The 17,939-nt window shown below is 34.9% G+C and overlaps 5 protein-coding genes and 1 long non-coding RNA gene across 12 annotated transcripts; 3 read left to right on the top strand and 3 right to left on the bottom strand.

Annotated features, from left to right (window-relative positions):
* The first annotated feature begins 742 nt into the window (after positions 1–742).
* On the top strand, positions 743–6,125 carry LOC124416579 (focadhesin). Of its 2 annotated transcripts, XM_046897776.1 has the most exons (9): positions 743–1,026; positions 1,261–1,329; positions 1,581–1,735; positions 1,841–2,041; positions 2,120–2,568; positions 2,653–4,816; positions 4,953–5,271; positions 5,348–5,522; positions 6,005–6,125. In XM_046897776.1, exons 1-8 carry the CDS (start codon positions 973–975, stop codon positions 5,504–5,506), a joined length of 3,570 nt encoding a protein of 1,189 aa, XP_046753732.1. In that variant the 5' UTR covers positions 743–972; the 3' UTR covers positions 5,507–5,522; positions 6,005–6,125. The 2 variants fall into 2 exon arrangements, with proteins under 2 accessions (XP_046753732.1, XP_046753733.1); XM_046897777.1 differs by lacking the exons at positions 743–1,026; positions 1,261–1,329; positions 6,005–6,125 and having other exon boundaries at positions 1,627–1,735; positions 1,984–2,041; positions 5,348–5,506.
* Positions 5,549–7,738, bottom strand: LOC124416583 (protein C1orf43 homolog). Its single transcript, XM_046897787.1, has 4 exons — positions 7,446–7,738; positions 7,117–7,273; positions 6,813–7,032; positions 5,549–6,563 (listed from the first exon to the last, which is right to left on the bottom strand). Exons 1-4 carry the CDS (start codon positions 7,602–7,604, stop codon positions 6,371–6,373), a joined length of 729 nt encoding a protein of 242 aa, XP_046753743.1. The 5' UTR covers positions 7,605–7,738; the 3' UTR covers positions 5,549–6,370.
* A 155-nt stretch (positions 7,739–7,893) lies between these two features.
* Positions 7,894–9,576, bottom strand: LOC124416264. The gene is made up of 4 exons (XM_046897193.1): positions 9,385–9,576; positions 8,639–9,037; positions 8,370–8,554; positions 7,894–8,275 (listed from the first exon to the last, which is right to left on the bottom strand). The coding sequence occupies exons 1-4, from the start codon at positions 9,574–9,576 to the stop codon at positions 7,981–7,983; spliced, it is 1,071 nt and encodes a 356-aa protein (XP_046753149.1). The 3' UTR covers positions 7,894–7,980.
* A 356-nt stretch (positions 9,577–9,932) lies between these two features.
* Positions 9,933–13,468, top strand: LOC124416582 (protein immune deficiency). Its single transcript, XM_046897785.1, has 4 exons — positions 9,933–10,028; positions 11,843–12,265; positions 12,365–12,696; positions 12,773–13,468. The coding sequence occupies exons 2-4, from the start codon at positions 11,941–11,943 to the stop codon at positions 12,911–12,913; spliced, it is 798 nt and encodes a 265-aa protein (XP_046753741.1). The 5' UTR covers positions 9,933–10,028; positions 11,843–11,940; the 3' UTR covers positions 12,914–13,468.
* On the bottom strand, positions 13,035–16,087 carry LOC124416581 (deoxynucleoside kinase-like). Of its 6 annotated transcripts, none has more exons than XM_046897783.1 (5): positions 15,973–16,081; positions 15,696–15,897; positions 15,096–15,283; positions 14,728–14,977; positions 13,035–14,531 (listed from the first exon to the last, which is right to left on the bottom strand). In XM_046897783.1, exons 3-5 carry the CDS (start codon positions 15,264–15,266, stop codon positions 14,194–14,196), a joined length of 759 nt encoding a protein of 252 aa, XP_046753739.1. In that variant the 5' UTR covers positions 15,267–15,283; positions 15,696–15,897; positions 15,973–16,081; the 3' UTR covers positions 13,035–14,193. The 6 variants fall into 6 exon arrangements, with proteins under 6 accessions (XP_046753739.1, XP_046753736.1, XP_046753734.1 ...); XM_046897780.1 differs by having other exon boundaries at positions 15,788–15,897; XM_046897778.1 differs by having other exon boundaries at positions 15,096–15,294; positions 15,788–15,897; positions 15,977–16,081.
* Positions 14,917–15,260, top strand: LOC124416584. The gene is made up of 2 exons (XR_006930781.1): positions 14,917–15,025; positions 15,062–15,260. It is a non-coding gene; the product is annotated as an uncharacterized LOC124416584 (long non-coding RNA).
* Positions 16,088–17,939: the final 1,852 nt, after the last annotated feature.

Genomic DNA, 17,939 nt, shown 5'->3' with positions numbered 1-17,939 from the left:
TATTACCTCTTTCAGTATTTTGAGTCTATGATATCATCATATCGCTGTAATATTATAGCTTTTACAATTTGCCTAGACAATTGATCATTTGCATGAAATTTGGGTGTTGTAATCTACATGGAGCTCCCTATGCATTAAGGGGGGCTATTGTTGAATAATGAATATTATCCCAGTTCTTCTTTTTGAAGATCAATTGTAATAAATTATATTATGTACAAAAATTGTTCAGTCTCGTTAGTAATATCATAGGTAAGAATTGTGTAAAACAAGTGTGTGTATACACTGCAGCCGCAATGTATTTTTTCCAACAATAACTACACTTACCTATTTTATTATAAATATGACTAATATTAAAGGTCATTTGATTGCAAATAATGAAATTTATATTTTTAATGAGTATTAAATATCACTTTTTTCCAAACAACATGATTTACAGTCACACTCTTTAAATACTCACATTATTGTTGAAATTTTTATTTGGTTCGCATTATCCAACAGTTTCCCTATTGATTCTGCTTTTTTTTAATTGGACGACAATGGTTGGTAGGTAAATTTGTAGAGTTAAGTTCAATATATTTCTTCGTCGAATGCAGTTGAACGTTTTTGAATCGTGACGTTTGCCGATCACACATCTGGTGTCGGTCTAGAGTCTAGCCACCACGTGTACTTAGGTCGCGAGCACTAGTCAAGAGAGCGAGACAATTTTCAGATTTTATCTACCTACCCAATGTAGTAGATAAATTTTGATGAATTTGAAAAGAGAATTATTTCGTTTTCTTGCATTTCGAGGAAAATAGATATGATGCATGAAAAATTTTCAAGCAAAAGCAGCTGCAGATGAGGTTCCGCGAATGCAAATCTAACCTCTAAATGTCCGCTTAGAAAGTACTTAGGCTAGAATTTCTTCATGAGAATGCAAATGGTATTAATAAATATCTGCGTACACGATATGTTCTGAATAAAAAAAGAAACATGGATGAAATTGAATGTAAATTGGCAACTAACAATGCCATATTAATTTCACATGTGAGTAAATAAAACTAGCGTTGCGTTTTGCATCGAATCTATTTTACGGGCATTTCATATTTTTTATAAAACTCGTTTGCCATCAGCGTGAGATAAGCAATTTACGGGAAAAATATATTGTCATTAGTAAATCCTACAATAGTGAACAACAGGTCATGTTATGCCAGCTTGGTCATGAAGTTCCTACATCTGTCTATGCTGTAAGTCATTTGAAAGAATTTCTTCACTTTTCAGGCAATTTCGAAGATTGTTGGACTGATAAAAAACCGCAGCGATGAATTGAACGGCGGAGACGTATCTGGGGTGAATAATTTAAAAATAATTTACCACACCTACTTTATTTGAACATAGTATAATGTATCGTAACTGAACGGTTCATCGAACATAAGGTGTCTCTTATTCTTTAAAAAAGCTGTGTTATTTTTTAACCTTTCAATAATCAAATTCACAGCCCCCAGTCTTGGAACTGAATCTTTCCAGCGTAGACTTTAGCAAAAACGTCTGGGAGTAACAGATTAAAGAGTTGAGTGATAAAAAAAAATATCAATTCACAGGTGCCAGAATTGGCAACGTTGATTTCAAAATGCGAGAGCAGTAATGCCCTGATCAGCGTCACGGCATGCCATGCACTTACGACTCTTGTGGAGAATGGCGTACTTAGCATTGGTACCACATTATCCAGATTCATAGCTTTGTTAGGATCAACCAAGTGAGTGACAACCATAGCTGGCAACATAACATGAAACAAGTCGTTTCCATTAGCAGGAAACATATTACAGAGAAATTTATAACTTATCGTTAAATATTATTTTAGGAATTACACAGCTGTAACGGCAGCAATAAGTAACCTTCTGTTACTTGCATTAAAAATTTATGATGACAAAAATCCTTATGTGTGTCCCTTCACACTTAAAACGCCGCAACATCCATTAATTACTGTTTTGAATCTGAATAAAGATATCTGGAAGGATATTTTGAATCAAATGCAATTTATGGTAAACCATTATAAAAAAGAGTGAGTCTTCGCAACATATTTACTTTCAAAAGCCACTCTGCAATAGAAATGCATGACCCGCATTACTTTTTGTTTCAGGATTGCACAAAACAGCATAGAACTCTTACGTCCAGTATTTCTCTTTATTCTATGTAACCCAACATCAACACTCTCTGAAAGCTGTAAACAGCAAACTTGGCATCTCTTGATAAAGACGAATCATGCCGTTTGTTTGCAAATTGAAGCATTACTCTGGCTTCAAACTAGCAATGCAAATTCTTGTATTAATACGAACTATAGACTTCTTGAACTGACTGAACTTGCTTTACTTAATAAGGATAAAAAATTATGCATTGCTCTGACTTTGCTGATATCATCTCTTGCTTTAGAATTAGTCAAACATGGCTGTGATCCGAGAGCCAACTTGGAAATACTTTCGGAGATTTTTAAAGATAATGACAATGAAGCCAGCAGTGTTACTATAGCATTGTTAGCTGAATTAATTTTGATATGTCCTGCCGTTTATTTGACTAACGTTGTTCGGTTGTGTGAGTACATCTAAGACTTGAACAAAATCGTTGAATTCAACTTTCATTATATTGATGTTTCTAATAAACGTATTTATTTTATAGGTGCAACTATAATAGATACAACGCCTTGTAGCATTACAAGTATGCATATGCTGTTAGCATCTTTGTTACAATGGATGGCGTATCCTTCATTATTGTCATGCGATGGTCTGGAAACTGCCAAAGATGTGATAAACACAATTAAAACTAAAAAAACATGGTCTTCACACACCAAAAGACTTTATGCAAACAAAACATTTAGTACGCTTAAGTATTTCGATTCCAATATACCGTTTTACGTGGAAACAAGCTGTTGCGTAGAAACTTTGTGCAATGAGAACATGATCTTATGGCTAGAGAATATTTCGAAAGCTCCACAAGACTTCAAATACAAATTGAAACTATATCTCAGCGGTATATTCTTACAAACAGAAAGTACCGAAGTAGCAATAAAAGTATGCCAGATTCTCTTGGGTATTGTGAAAGAGAATAATTCTTTCGCATCTCACTTGCTTTCCTTGGTTTTATACAAGCTAACGAATTCACAAAATTACAATGAGACTAAAGCGCTACTTTTCGCTTTACCTGAACTGGCAATAGCCAAAGAGAATGTACCATTGATAATTCATAATTTGGAAACTTTACTGGGATATGGGAAACCATTGAAACAATTGGCAATAGAGCTTTACTTGAAAACGTGGAAAAATGAGCCACGATCTCATCGGTATCTCCAAGCTGCTCTAGTGGATGCAAGCAAAAATGATCATTCTTGGGAGACAAGTATAACTTGTGCAAGAGCTATGAAATACATTTGTGAAACTCGACCAGAGCACGGAGCTGAATTAGTCCCATTGCTGTCACAAATATTAAACAGATGTAACGATCTCAAGGGTAGTGCCCCAAGCGCTCTGGCTTTGAAAGGTATATCTGCACTGTGTGAATCTGGAGTGATTGACATATGTTCAACATGGAAGGTTTTATCTCCGAAACTGAATAAGGATAAGAGAAGCATCGTCTTACAGAGCCTTTGCGAGTTAATGGGGGATATACCATCATATCCAAGTCGACCAAGTGAAAATTTTGACAAGCTTGTTATCGAAGTAATAACTAAGTTATGGAGTTACGTTGCCGCTTCCGAAACCATGGAAGTAGTTACATCTGCTTTGCATGCCTTATCTGCATATAATTTAGAGCTAATACCATTGAAATCATTACCAGAAAATTTTCGGAAAGATTTGAAACTTCCAGATATCTACTGTAAAACGCCAGTGGATGCGGCCAGGAAGCCTGAATCAGTTTTACCATATATCCCTGGCACATGCTGGATACAGATGTTGGAAAATACTAATTCATCAGCCTTGCAAGCAGCTGGAGATTTGTTAATATGTTTCATTAAATCCGAAGTCAACGGTTTTCGAGGGGATATGTATTCTCCACCTCAGGGAGAACCGAATAGCTTTCGTTACCTGCCAGATAAAAGTGTTATAAAAGCTATCGGCGATTACGTAAGACTTTCTAGCGTATCTCCTAAAGATTACAGAGAGCCGATAATTGTTGAATGTTTGAGAATACTGTCACAGAAATACCCAAAACCCCTACCTCCTATAAATTGGGTATTTTTGCAAGGACTCTTGCAATTGAATGATGAGGCTAAAAAATATATCATAGCTTTGGCTTGCCACCAAATGACAATATCACCATCAGCTAAACGATTTATTGAAAATTACCTTACCACATTTGAAGCGGTCACAGAATTCCAAGAATATGTATTAATATACGCAAACTTGCAAGACCTATGCAAAGGAGTACCGCCAAATATTTTAAGACCAGTTCTAGAAAAAACGTTGAATTACACTTTGGAAAAAGCCCTTATGGGTAATGATGAATCAGTAGATATGTACAAAGAAATCATGGTATGCTACAAAGACACTTTAAAAGATGAAACAATTCACGATGCAAATAGAACCTTACTTTCCATAATATTAGAAGGGCTATTAGATAGAATAGAGGGTGACAGCAAACTGTTCGAATTTTATGTCGATACAGTTGTTGAATTGTCATCAAAGCACATCGAAAGAATGACATCACCGAGTGTCTGGTGGGAAGTTACAGGTGAGCGTCTCAAAAAAGCAATTTCAATTAGAGCAGAATTGACGTTGAAAAAAGATGTAGAATTACCACTGGCCTGGATGAATGAAGTCATTGACACTGCCATTATTATGCCTGGGTAAGACTTCACTAGTAAATATTTACGTTTCATGCAACTCTAGCAGAATGTAGATGTTATTGAAACGATTAAATTACAACGAAGTTCATGCTGTTATTAAAGGCCTCATAATAACATTAAATTTTTTCACATTCAGGGAACAAGTATTTGTACTAAGAACCATGTTATACGTTCAATCAAAAATGCGATCTGAATCCTCTACTTCGAGATGGGTATTAGAATTGATGGGACGTATTCAAGCCATATTAGCTGACTCATCTCTGGAAGATAATGATCAAAGAGCTATATTTCTATCTGATGTATTGTTTATCTCTTGCATTTGCCTCTCAGGCAATGATTGCCTGTTGACAAGCAGTGAATCAATTGTTCTGTCTAGAGGCCTTCGAGTCAGTATGTTCTCTCAAGCCATTGCTGACTTGGTTAAAAATGAACACTGGCGCCGTATCGTTACTCAGGTGATCATCAATTTCATATCTGAGTGTAGTATTTGTTTTGATACTTTGCCAAAGATTAATGGTATTTTCATTACAGATTATGGAATGGTTGCACCATATGCGATCAAGTAAATTACCCGAATTATACACAATGGCATATAACAACGCCTTGGTCTCTCTTAAACACGAACGATACTTCAACGACACCTGGACTAAATATTTATCGCATAAACCACGAATGCATTTACAGTTATAACTTTATGGATGTCGAAGTAAGATACGTGTTAAAGACTTAACATAATATTAAATAGGTTTTAATTTGGTACATTATTACATTCATACGACTAATTGTTCAGCGTTAATTTATGACATCAATGACATGTGATGCGTTCGAATGTAGAATGAGAAAATACAGTAAAACAAGTATGCTCGAGTATATTTAGACATTTGGAAGTGCAATAGTAAAAGATTAAGTTTACCTGTAGAAGTATACAGCTCAACATCAATTCTAATGTGATATGAATTTATACACTTCACGAGTCATATCTACAGAAGAATTTGACTACTATTCATTTACAATCATTTACAATACCACGTGTACACCAATTGATTATGATAATTACAAATCATTCTGACAATTGGATTTACAAAATTTTACTTTGGCGATGGCAATGATGAATCCATAAAGTCTAGACTATCGCTTATACCTATAATAATCATGCGTCTCTTATATTATTATTTACATTATTTTCAGTTTGAACACCAGCGCGTTGATTAAAATGCACAAATGAATTTAATACTCAACCGAAGTAACCGATAGTTTTGATCACCATTTGCATCCATATGTTATTTACAATGATCTCAATGATCCCGATAAATTAAAAGATAATTATTTTTCTTACCGATAACAAATAAAATACATCTTGTTGTAAAGAGGAGTGAGTACTAATTCCGGATGAATAAGTACTAGATAGTTATATATAAAAAATAAATATAAATTGAAATACAAAACTGCAGCTCAAGAAGTACACCAAATCTGTATACTTCAAGTACAGCTGCCGTTCAAGCAGTCCATGGTATAAGCTCGTCACATATGTTGTATGTGACGATAACCATAATGCTACACGGATGTTTCACTATTGTCTAATGCCATTACTGTTAAAGTGTGTGGCCTGGACCCAGACAAAATCTGATCTTCGGACGGACGCATTCTTGGTTCTAAAATATTTCTTTTTGTATCAACATTCTTCTTTATCGGTGTGCGACTGGGGCTGGATTTCCTACTGTTTGGATAAGACTTCAACAAGCGAGCTCTGTTAAGAAAGAAAATTTTTAATTAATAAACTTTTCATCTAATATACCAACTAACGTACTTTTCACCAGACATGAGATGTTCGCGTTCTGACTTTCCATTATCTGGCATTGGGATAGATTAAAGAAATATTCAATTAATGATTTGTTCTAATCCATGTCAAGATTCTAAGTGCGAGAAAAAATCAGAAGGGATTTGTTCTGATGAAAATTCACAAAGTATTAATTATATATGTCATAAAATAACTAACGCATCCATAAGTTTCATCACAAGCCTGGAATAAACTTGATACTCTTCGTCGCTAAATTCAGTTGGGTCATGCCGTGCATGTTCGTACAGATCGCAAAATTGATGAATGAGTCTCTGCCCACTGCCATTTAACGGTGCAGCTAAAGTTGTCAAAAGATACGCTCTTAAATTTTCAGTTGGATGGCGTTTCAGGCAGTTGTCGTATTTGGTGATTTCCGCCTCTGGAAAAAAATAGTGTAAACATAAAATTTGGTCACATACGTTTCTATACGCCTAATGCCTGCGTAAATCTACTCATACAATACCTAAATTTTTGACATCATCAACAGCTTTTAGTCTGTAGTAATGTGGTGGAACTTGACCTCCCGGTGCGACTATGTATCTAGGATCGCTTATCAACTGTGGTTCGTGACATATCCTAGGTATAACTTCGATCCTCCTTTCAACTTCTCGTTTCAGGGACTATAATGTGAAAAAGCATAGTTCGATTTAAATAAAATAAACAAAAGTATACCGTTATTTAGTTACTAAATCTAAGTTGCTTGTTCTCAACTGGAACCGTCAGTAATAAATCATAATTGATGATTACATACCTTGTGTCATAACCTATAAAAATAACACACTGAAAACTCACTTTTTTCGCATCATGTCCAATCGGAACATGCGGCCCTCTTCTTGACCTCAAAGCAAATCGCATGATTTGCCTTTTTGCAAAAATAAATAGTAATACGAAGGTTAACACGCCAAATCCAATGAATATTACGACAGTCACGCTTGACAGCTCCTCTGACATGTTGACGTTGCGTTCTAGATTCGCGATTCCACGTCGGTATCTCGCTACCACTGTATGCGGTGGGTACGCGTAAATAGGTGCACAAACAATTAATTTCTAACTGATTTGTAACACCATTCGATGAGTAGTGACTCGTGACATCGAGTATTTCATCAGCAGTTAATTGCGTATCATAAACACCATATATGTCATCAAAAAGTTTAGATTGATTTGTTATGGCGAAAAATTAAGAAAATAGAAGTGTCAAGTACACCATTTAGTGCAGATTATTTTTATTTCATGCTGCAGTTTGATTCTGATTAATTTCAAAAATTTACATATTTTCTGACCAAAGAAATTCGTTTAAATTATGAATAGATATGATATGCATCAGAAGTCAAACAACCGAATTACTCTCTAACATTTTGTCTATCAGTTTTTTAAACAATGTGTTGTGATCGGCAACTATTTCTTCAAAGAAATGTTGTTGTTGCACTGTAGTCGGTGGGTTTGTCTTCAAAATACTCAGTATCAATTTTCCGTAATTTTTATCTCTGGAAAAGTCGTAGGATTTTTTCCACAATAAACTGAGCACTTTTTCTTTAATATTGTCATCTATGTTTGCTATCACCAAATCTTGTAGAACCAAAATGTGCCATTGCTTAAGATCCTTTACTTCAGTCGATAAGTCGCTAAAGAAAACAAGAATTATAGGCAAGTTAATAAAAGCATAGTTTGGCACAAGACTGTGAATGAACGAGTGAGTTTCTTATGTAAAGTACGCACGAAATGTAAGCACGTTTTTGTTGATTGTCCAGATTACTTGTAATACTGAGAATCGTTGTTACTTCTTTCAAGTCAGAATTCAAGGAAGGTATAAAAATCAAATTTTCTACATCTTCTGGAAATTTTCCCGCACATTCTGTAATCGCTGCATTCAGCAATCTGGATGGCTCTTTGGTAGAAATTATCTAAAAAATAATTGATGATATTGTAATATCGGCAACGTTTTTGCCACTTTTTTTTTTATTCAATAAACAAGTAAGGCCACTCACTGCTGTTAATAAGATATTCTTGCAAAAAAGGCTGATTAATCGCTCGCTGAGTTTTATGTCCATACCACATATCGAGTGACATAAATTATAAATTCCTTTGTGACTTAATTTTTTGCTTAGATCATTAACAATGCTTGATAATTCAGAATCTGTGATATCGTGTATGTGATTAACCTCAAGTTTCCCATTAGCGCATTCTAGTGATTCATACAGATAATCTGCAAGATTTTCAATCGAGGAAATTGATCCAACTGTTGAGCCTGATCTTTCGGCTTGCGTAAAGCCATATTGAGTGGCTTGAATTGATTCTGAATTGCCATCCTGACTCGATATTGCCAAGTTTACTGTTGCCTGCACATTATCTTTGTCATCTTCCTCCACGATTATTTGTTCAGGTTCCTGGAATCAATTATCAACTAAACCTACGATGCTACAGGTAAAGTAGAACTTCAGTAATCTTATCAGTCAGTCATAATTTTCGTTCTTCCATAGCTCCGTGTATTATGAAAGTTATAAAGTTTCTAATTCCCGCTCTACGATCTACTGCTTCAGTCATTGGATAGCAAAGTATTTACAAAGTGAACAAACCAATAAACGCCTCTGTCATGTCAAGTGTGTGCCATACGTAGAATACCAATCATGCGGGGTTTACGCTCACGCACGTCGAAAAACATCTTCATACATAAACAGCTTACGTGATGCTAACAATAAGTGTTAATTGAAACACGGGAATTCCTATTACTCACCACCCAACTTAAGATGCGCCATGCATTTTTCATTTCGGAAGTTTTATGCATCGACTGATCTCTGATAGGATTTAACTTAACCATAGAAGAAGCGGATAAAGAATATTTTCCAAAGAAATTTTTTTCGTCCATTTCACTCGTCACATTAGAAATTCTAAAAAAAAAAAAAAAATACCATCGACCGAGTACCATTTGGTGATCACTTCTATTATCTGTCGTCTGCTGTGAAAGCCCCACTCTCAAACCATAATTTTCGATATTTTTTTCCAAATTAATGAACGAGTGACTGAATTCTTAAAACTTTATTCCAAACGAATTGGTCTGGTAATTACACAGTAGCCTGGTCCAAACCAGTTTTCGGGTTACGTTAAGATTCATTTATACACGTGCTTCGTTTCTCTAACAATTTGAGGAATTGTCACCCGACAAGTGCGGGCACCATTTGCTCGCGGCCAGTGTGAGCAACAAGTGTCATAAATTGCTGTGCATTGCTTTGATTCGAGGAAAAATTTTGGTTCTGATGTGATTACTGATACTGAGTGGTTAGCGACAAAGTAGCAATCAACAGGAAAACTATACGCGAAATAATTGACGTTCCGGTTGTATCTTGGATATTTCAACCTGGCTCGAGACAGAATATACGCGTAAGTTGATCAATTTATAATATGAATACGTGACTTCGAGTAGTTGGATTTATCGACAATTTTTAACCGTTTACTGAACGTTTCGAAGCGCGTAAAAATGTGTATTTAAAAATAGACCGATGATAAATAAACGTGTGGAAATTGAGGCATTGCATTGAAATCTATTTGTTCGAAACCGGACAATGGTGTGTTTGATTTTTCATGAAAATAGACGGTCGCTACATCGTTGAAGAACTCAATAATATGTGTATGCTTGTAAACGTGTACGTGATATGTGGGAATTAAAATTTCGTAGATAATAGATTCAATGTGATTTTATAGAAATACTCAGATACAGTTATAAATGATAAGCTTGAAAAAGATTGTAGTTTTTCTTTTGTGCAATTGTTCAACAAAGGATTGGCATAAAAATTTTCAACATCACACTCGGATGCGCCTGCATTGTTTTACTTGTTTCACGTTGGCTTGTTTCTTAATGCATATTCGCCCATTTACGTGTTTTCAACTGAGAGTTAAATGTGGGTGAGAAGAAAGCATACATCAAGTAAAATCTTATTTACCATGCTTATCAGTGGTTGCTATTCTCATATGCACGGGAACTCAATTTTCCTCTGGGGATGAATCTTATAAAATGCAACAAAGAGTTGTCATATATTATCCGCCTCGCTTTAATCAATTCATGTTCCATTTTTTCGTTGTTTCTACCTCGTCACAGCAGCATTCATCAAATTTTTTAATGATGCGAACACACTCATTCGCACATCCTTAAGTGAACGTGACAAACATCAAAGATAGCTTGACTTCCATAAACTTCATTTATGACGCTTGTCACATATTTGACCGATGTATATACTTTGTACTTTGTTTTTAATATATTTTAATGCAGAGCTTCATCTGTTTTGATAACGTACTTAACCCATGAGTGACTAATATTATTTTACACAACAGTTTTCAACATTTTTAGTATTATTATATTTTAGCAAACTTTTTATCATTATTTTGATTGTTAAATCATTGTAGATGCAAAAAAAAGAAAAAAATTAATAGTTTCAAGTAAGAGTAAACAAGCATTATACTTTTTTCATGATACTGCAAAATGTTCGACATTTCCAACACAAGTTTCCATGCAGATGTATATCTTATAAAATATTCATCCTCTATAAATAATACATTACAAGGTTAACTGTTGTGATACTTCAAACGTGATGAATACAAAAATGTTTTTCATTTCAACTCAGTCTAATCATACACCTATTTATCATTCTACTTAGAAATATTATTGGCAAATATTATTTATCATAACTTGGCCTGAATTCAATTTATCCATTACATTTAATATCCAAAACAAGGCTATTATTTTCCTTTAATAATCATTGCGCACATAAATTATATTGACTATTGAGGTGGGACAGCTGTTTTTACAGTTTGGAAAAAGATATATTTTTATTATTGATTAAAAAATATTGGGAAAGCTTTCTCAAGCAATTGACAAGTTTCTTTTGTGTACCAAGTATTACTTTCATGTTAATTTCTTCTTCTAAAAGTTATGAAACCAACACAGACACAGATTGTGCAAAATTTATATTCCAAGTTTGACATCTTCCATAATGTCTTGCTTAATTTATGTTTGAAAAATGGCATTAACGCTATCTTGAGTATCTCTATACCGATAGGATTCTAGATTGCAACGAAATAGTAATTCCTATTGCTACATGCTACCAGTGTGAATATTTCTATTGCAAGAATCGAAGTATTATACCGGAGACGCAATGTCCCTACATGCAATGTGTTGTTAAGAAATAAAAATGTTTCAGGAGTGACATCTACGATTAGAATCGTAACAAGGTGAAGAGGTACTTAGAAATTTTGGGTGTCGATATCTTGGATGAATTAAAAAAAAAGTCAGGCAAAAATGTCCGGAATCACAGCTCTGGCACGCCGGCTACAAAGTTTGACTACAGATGCAAGACCGGATCCACCAAGAATTAACGCAGAAGTAAATTTAAATGTGCCACCTACAGAGAATAAACAAAAATCAGTACCAGCAACTGCCAAATCTGATGAAACGAGAAACAGTAAACCAGAAATTCAGAGACAGAGATCTGACAATGAATCGAATACATCGATACCTCGACCTGAGCTTCTTAATCCAGAAAACTCTAGTTCTGCTGGAAACTTCAAATCAGAAGCAAGATCTAGGAGTCCTCGAGGCTATGCCAAATCGAAACGCAAAACATGTGAGTTGAAAGTTACTTATATAATGAAAATTTTCTTTGCGCAGATTAAAATAATTAAGGTAAATATTAATCACATCGTTTTTACTTTTTTTCTTACAGCACCAAATGCAAATGTTGTGAATTATAATATAATTAATGGAACTGGGATCAACATTGGTCCAAAGGTGATTTATGTTTCGAAGGTAACTCATCAGTATGGGGAAAATAGTAAAACAAATGCTGAAGGGTTTCCTCAAAAACCAAAGGTTAAACCAATGCCACATGATGTCATGGAAATTAGTAAGAGTAAAAAAGAAATCAGCAGAGACGATATATTTGTAATAAAAACACATATTGGATACGGGTGGCGTGATGTAGCAAGAAAATTAGGCTATTCAGAGGGGCAAGTTGAGCAATTTGAAGAAAATTATAAAGACAAAGGCATTGCCGAGGTAATTCAGACGACTTATTCAACAAGAGTCCGAAATCTGTAACTACAGTATATGCTAACTTTTTTTTTTCTTACAGGTCGTCTATAAACTACTTCTTGACTGGAAACAAGCGAAAGCAGAAGATGCACAGTTAGGTCAATTGATTTCTATCATTTGGTCATGTCGAGAGTACGATTGTGCCGAGCAATTAGCGGATTCTTACAACAAGCCTGCTTAACCGAGTTTTTTATGATAAAAATAATTCCTCACGTCTTTTATACAGCCTTTTTATTCGCCTGTATGTCGAATGAAATATTTTTATATGAACATGATAAATGCTATTGGCATATTTGGTTTTGTCAAACAAATGGCAAATTATTTTATAACATATGTTCAACTTTAATACTAATTACATATAAAAATAACTAATGTTTATAGTGTTATTAGTACTGCAATATATGCGTCAATGTTAAAGTCCCAGTCGGGTGTAAATATTGTAATTTTTATAAATTCTGATGCAAAAAGGTAGAATAAATTTCGTTAATGATTTTTTTTATCAAAGTGATACCTGTGCATCACAAATAATTTAAAACAATTGTGCAATACTCAAATTTTGAAATCGAAGAAAAACTGTTTCCTAATCATTGCAGTTATATTCTGAGACCTTTCAACTTTCTGCATTCCAGTCTTGTATACCATAGCGTTATGTTGACAGGAATATGTTTACATATATTCTTTATTGTTGGGTTGAAATTTGATAAATGTACATATAATACATACGTGTATGTAATAATAAAATAGTTGGTTTGGATTTCGTTATCGTATCGTTTATCAACCGCACCAACTTTCCCCTTCTTCCTAAATTAAAAATTTCCCAACTTTGAATTCAATTCTTGAATTTTAGTCAATTCATGAAAACTCGATATATCTCGAGCTAAAAGTTTTGATAGGGACAGTTGGATATGCGTGCGTCCATATTTTCAGTTAATTATATATTTTATGAGTTACAGCATGTTGAAATAATATAAACGAAAAATAAAATGTCCGAGTTATATAGAAATCCTAATACTAAAGTTAATTCAACACAATTTACTACAACATAAGTAGATTGCAAATGCAATATGGTATGAATGCGGTAGGGAGAAGATTTGCAATTACATCTGTACTTTTACCCATAACTTCACATAACAACGAAATCAATGGACAAGTTTTGTCTACAATTGATTGAATGTTTGTCACGAGATCAAGCTGTGTGAATGAGCAGAAATAAATTTATCACGGTGGTGGGAACAGCTATAAAAATTTCATGTAATATACAGCTAACGATCCGATGTGTACGATTCAAGTCATGCCTTCAGTAGGAAAGCGTAGTATGTTATTTGCGAATAAACGAACACAGCATAAAAAGTCAAATCCAATCTTGGGATAGTAAAATAATCGTTATAATTAATAGATATATATATGATGCTATCACATAGCAATATTAATTCTTTCTTTACCTACGCGATTCTTTTCTCACTAGACACTGCCAACTGGAATTTTTGTTGGAGTCAATGGCGACAAAGGTTCGACATTTCTTCTCTTTCGCATATTTTGGTTTTCCATGATTAATTTATCTCTATTCTCAAATATACTTCTTCTGCATTTTTCAAATTCTGCCATCATCTCATTTACACTTTTGTTGGCGTCCAGAACCATCACTGGGGCAGGTACGGAAAATAGAGATCGATTGTAAAGCCAATCGTCGTGCACATCGTGGATTTGTTTCAAATATTCTAATGACACGCAATCTTCTTCTTTACGAGCACGAGTTCGCATCCGCTCATAAACCACTTCTGGAGATGTTCGTAAGTACACTGTTGTGAATTTGAAATATACATAAAGACATGTGTGAATGAATTCAATATAGTGGTTCCAACAATGTTTAGCTACAAGGAACTCTGAAGAATATAAAAAATATTCATCTAAAATTCTGAAATTAGTCATGTAACAATGTAACTTCCTTTTTCTACATAAGGTTAGGAGTGGCAAATATTGGAATGTACTATTTACCTATCAAATCTGTTTGAATATCAGCACACTGGATGCACCATTCATACCACTGCTCTAGAATATCTATTTCCACCTTTTCCAGCATTTTGGTACGTTTCATATTCTCAATGAAGCAGCGAGCGCTGTATACAGATCTTTCCATAACTTTAAAAGGTAGATTAGTTTTCTGAGTATGCAGTTGAAGCATTGTCAATTGAACGTAAGACTGAAATAGGCAACCGTACCTAACAGGATCCTTATACATTTTTTCCTGCAAAGAAATATGTAAGAAAGAAGCCTCAGATTTTGAAATCATTCCGTGTGGAATATAGAACTGACAATATAACAAAAGCAGTAGTTACTGTAATTATGAATGTTTGAATTCTTACCAACAAATTAGTACCACCGACGTCGCGCCAAAGCTCTACCGGCTCTTGAAGAACCAGCATATTATCATTTGCTTTAAAATTATTTAAAAATGTTGTTTTCCCACTTCCGATATTGCCTTCTATACACACGGTAAAAAGCCGCTTAGAGTTCTTATTAGGTGATGCGCTCATTCTTGCAAAAAGTTTCCCTGCAAGTATATTATTTCAAGAAAAAACACAAGGAAGTCAACTCGAACAGTTGTACTTAACTTTTTTATAGTCACGTCTGATAGCATAAGACAAAAGGAAACTAACTCGCAGGGATGTGTCGGTTACTTATTGCTCGCATTGGTTTACGTTGACTCTACTCGTTATACGTCACAATGAATGAAACAATGATACTTAACAGATCAGAACAGAAAGAGTAACGAAGTCAAGTTAAAAGTGGAACAATACACAATATTTTTGATACATTATAGACACTATAAATAATTTATTCACATGGTAGATATACAACGATTGCACCATGTGTGAAATTTGCATTGATATTTTCATCACCCTGTTGATTGCGGGACTGAATCTATCGTTAGGCTCGTGTAAAATTATAATTATGCTACTTACAGAACTATTTATGTTACGTTAATTAGTCTGCAGGCTAGTTTTACTAACGGGACGAACAGAGGACAAGATCAGGGGCATTGACACGGAATTACCTGACTAAAAGGGCGGATAGAACGAAAACATTCCCGCGTAAATATTCTGCAATACATGGTGGGGGAACCTTCCATCTCTTTCTACCGTCGAAATTTTGACAGGTCACATGCTGATTTCGTGAATAATTACTTTGGAATAGATGTTTTGTTTGCATGGAATTTTACAAGCTTTTATTTAAACTTACCTACACTACGCATTATTATTAAGCATAAATTATTTGAGTCTTTCAGATTTAACAATTAGTTGAAACAAATGTCTTCCATGTCGAACAACCATCAACTGCATCCGTTTGATTCAGCGGGCGACAGCACTGGTCATCAACGATAACCTTTCAGACCGCGTTGAGGCGATTTGCATTCGCAAACTACTGTTCCGTCTGATATTAAGGTGCTTATGAATACGCGTTTGTACTACACCTCGAAAACGCGGGGACGCAAAACTCCTATACCGTTCAAGCGATCAGAGTGAAACTTGGGCAATTAATGCCTTATTTTGGCAAAAAGTGGAGCGTCTTTTTACTTTTTCAAAATTTTGAAAAAAAATTTACAGATTAGTTACCACCCACAGAAATTGGCCAAATTTTCACAGTTGCACTGAATGGATCGATCTATCCGGTATGACGCCACTCGGCGGTGATTGAGACACACATTTTGAGCCCAAACTATGAGATTTGATGGTGAAATGACGAAATGGCAGCTGATCTGGTTTTCGACTACGAAAAACACCGAAATCTCATTTTGGCGACATTTGTTACCGACCTTCATGCATGCCGGTAATTTTTTACCGACATTACACGTATACATTACCGGCATGCACGTAATGTCGGTAACAAATGTCGCCAAAATGAGATTTCGGTGTTCTTCGTAGTCGAAAACCAGATCAGCTGCCATTTCGTCATTTCACCATCAAATCTCATGGGAGTGGGCTAAAAATGAGTGTTTTACACACATGAGAACACTGCTCAGGCTGTATTGTGACAACCAGCCCGTCCTTAACACTGATAGTAAATCCATTTCGAATTCACTGAGTAATTTCATATTTCTATGAAGAACACTGAATGAATTTAATTTCAATTTAATCAACTGTGTATTGGAATGATACCGATTTACCCACACGAATGATCGCTATTTGACGCAATAAAGAATTATCGATGAAGAGCACGTGATCATTTTTCGTCTATCAAATAAAACAAAACCACAGTTTAAAATCAGCTGCACTCGCTGCAGTATTTAATAAGACAACACTCAAACTATACAGAAACGAGCATGGAAAATCGGGGGTTCTGTAAATAATTTCACGTTTGCCCCCTCAGTTCACCACGAATTAAACGTTTAAACAGCGTTTAAAGAACGAAAAATTGCTCCGCGGATCGTTTAGACCAGCATCTACTCAATATCAGGTCGTAACAAAGTAATTACGGCATGGTTTTTGTGTGAATTCAATCGAGCTAAAGTTGAGAAACATCAAGCATTCGCCAGCGTTGGATTCGGAACAACAGGAACAGAAAAGTCCTGATCGCTGCTGGAATCTCATCGCTGTATACGTCAAACCGATCGTATATTTTTTAAGGATTGCAGCATTGACCGGAAATGACGCATAAAATCCTTCTTTTAAATTCTTGTTGGGCAGAAACTGCAGGAAGTTGAAACTTCAAAGCAGTGGCTTTAGTTGGCTCAAGTTAACGAAAATGCAGAAGTATAATAGAATAGAAATAATTTTCAATTCTGTGGATTGTTCTCAGAACCACAGAGTATCAAGTTCATATCGCAAATTTAAATTATGCATAGGTCAACAAAATAAATGAATTTATAAAAATCTTATATCAGATTGACGCAGAAGAATACTGGACAGAATTGGATGTCAATCGTGAATATTGCATTTCAACGGAGATTTAAAAAATTCGTCAGCTTATGTTTCGAACCAAATATTAGATGGCAAAACATCAAAAGTAAAAAATACCATGCAAAGCTTACCAAACGCGTATCGTCTCTAGGTTGTTCCTGAAGATCTTGTCAGCTAATTCTGCGTCTTCGCTTTACTATTTACGCACGGTGTACACTGATCACTGACGATGAATGCACCACATAACTATTTTAAGCATCACAGAATCACGCAAAAATGCACCAAGCTGCGATACAATGTGTGAAAAAA

This window comes from Diprion similis, chromosome 2, assembly GCF_021155765.1.
Source record: "Diprion similis isolate iyDipSimi1 chromosome 2, iyDipSimi1.1, whole genome shotgun sequence".
Lineage (NCBI taxonomy): Eukaryota > Metazoa > Arthropoda > Insecta > Hymenoptera > Diprionidae > Diprion > Diprion similis.
The sequence above is the reverse complement of the archived record's forward strand: the minus strand, read 5'-3'. Positions and strand labels throughout refer to the sequence as shown.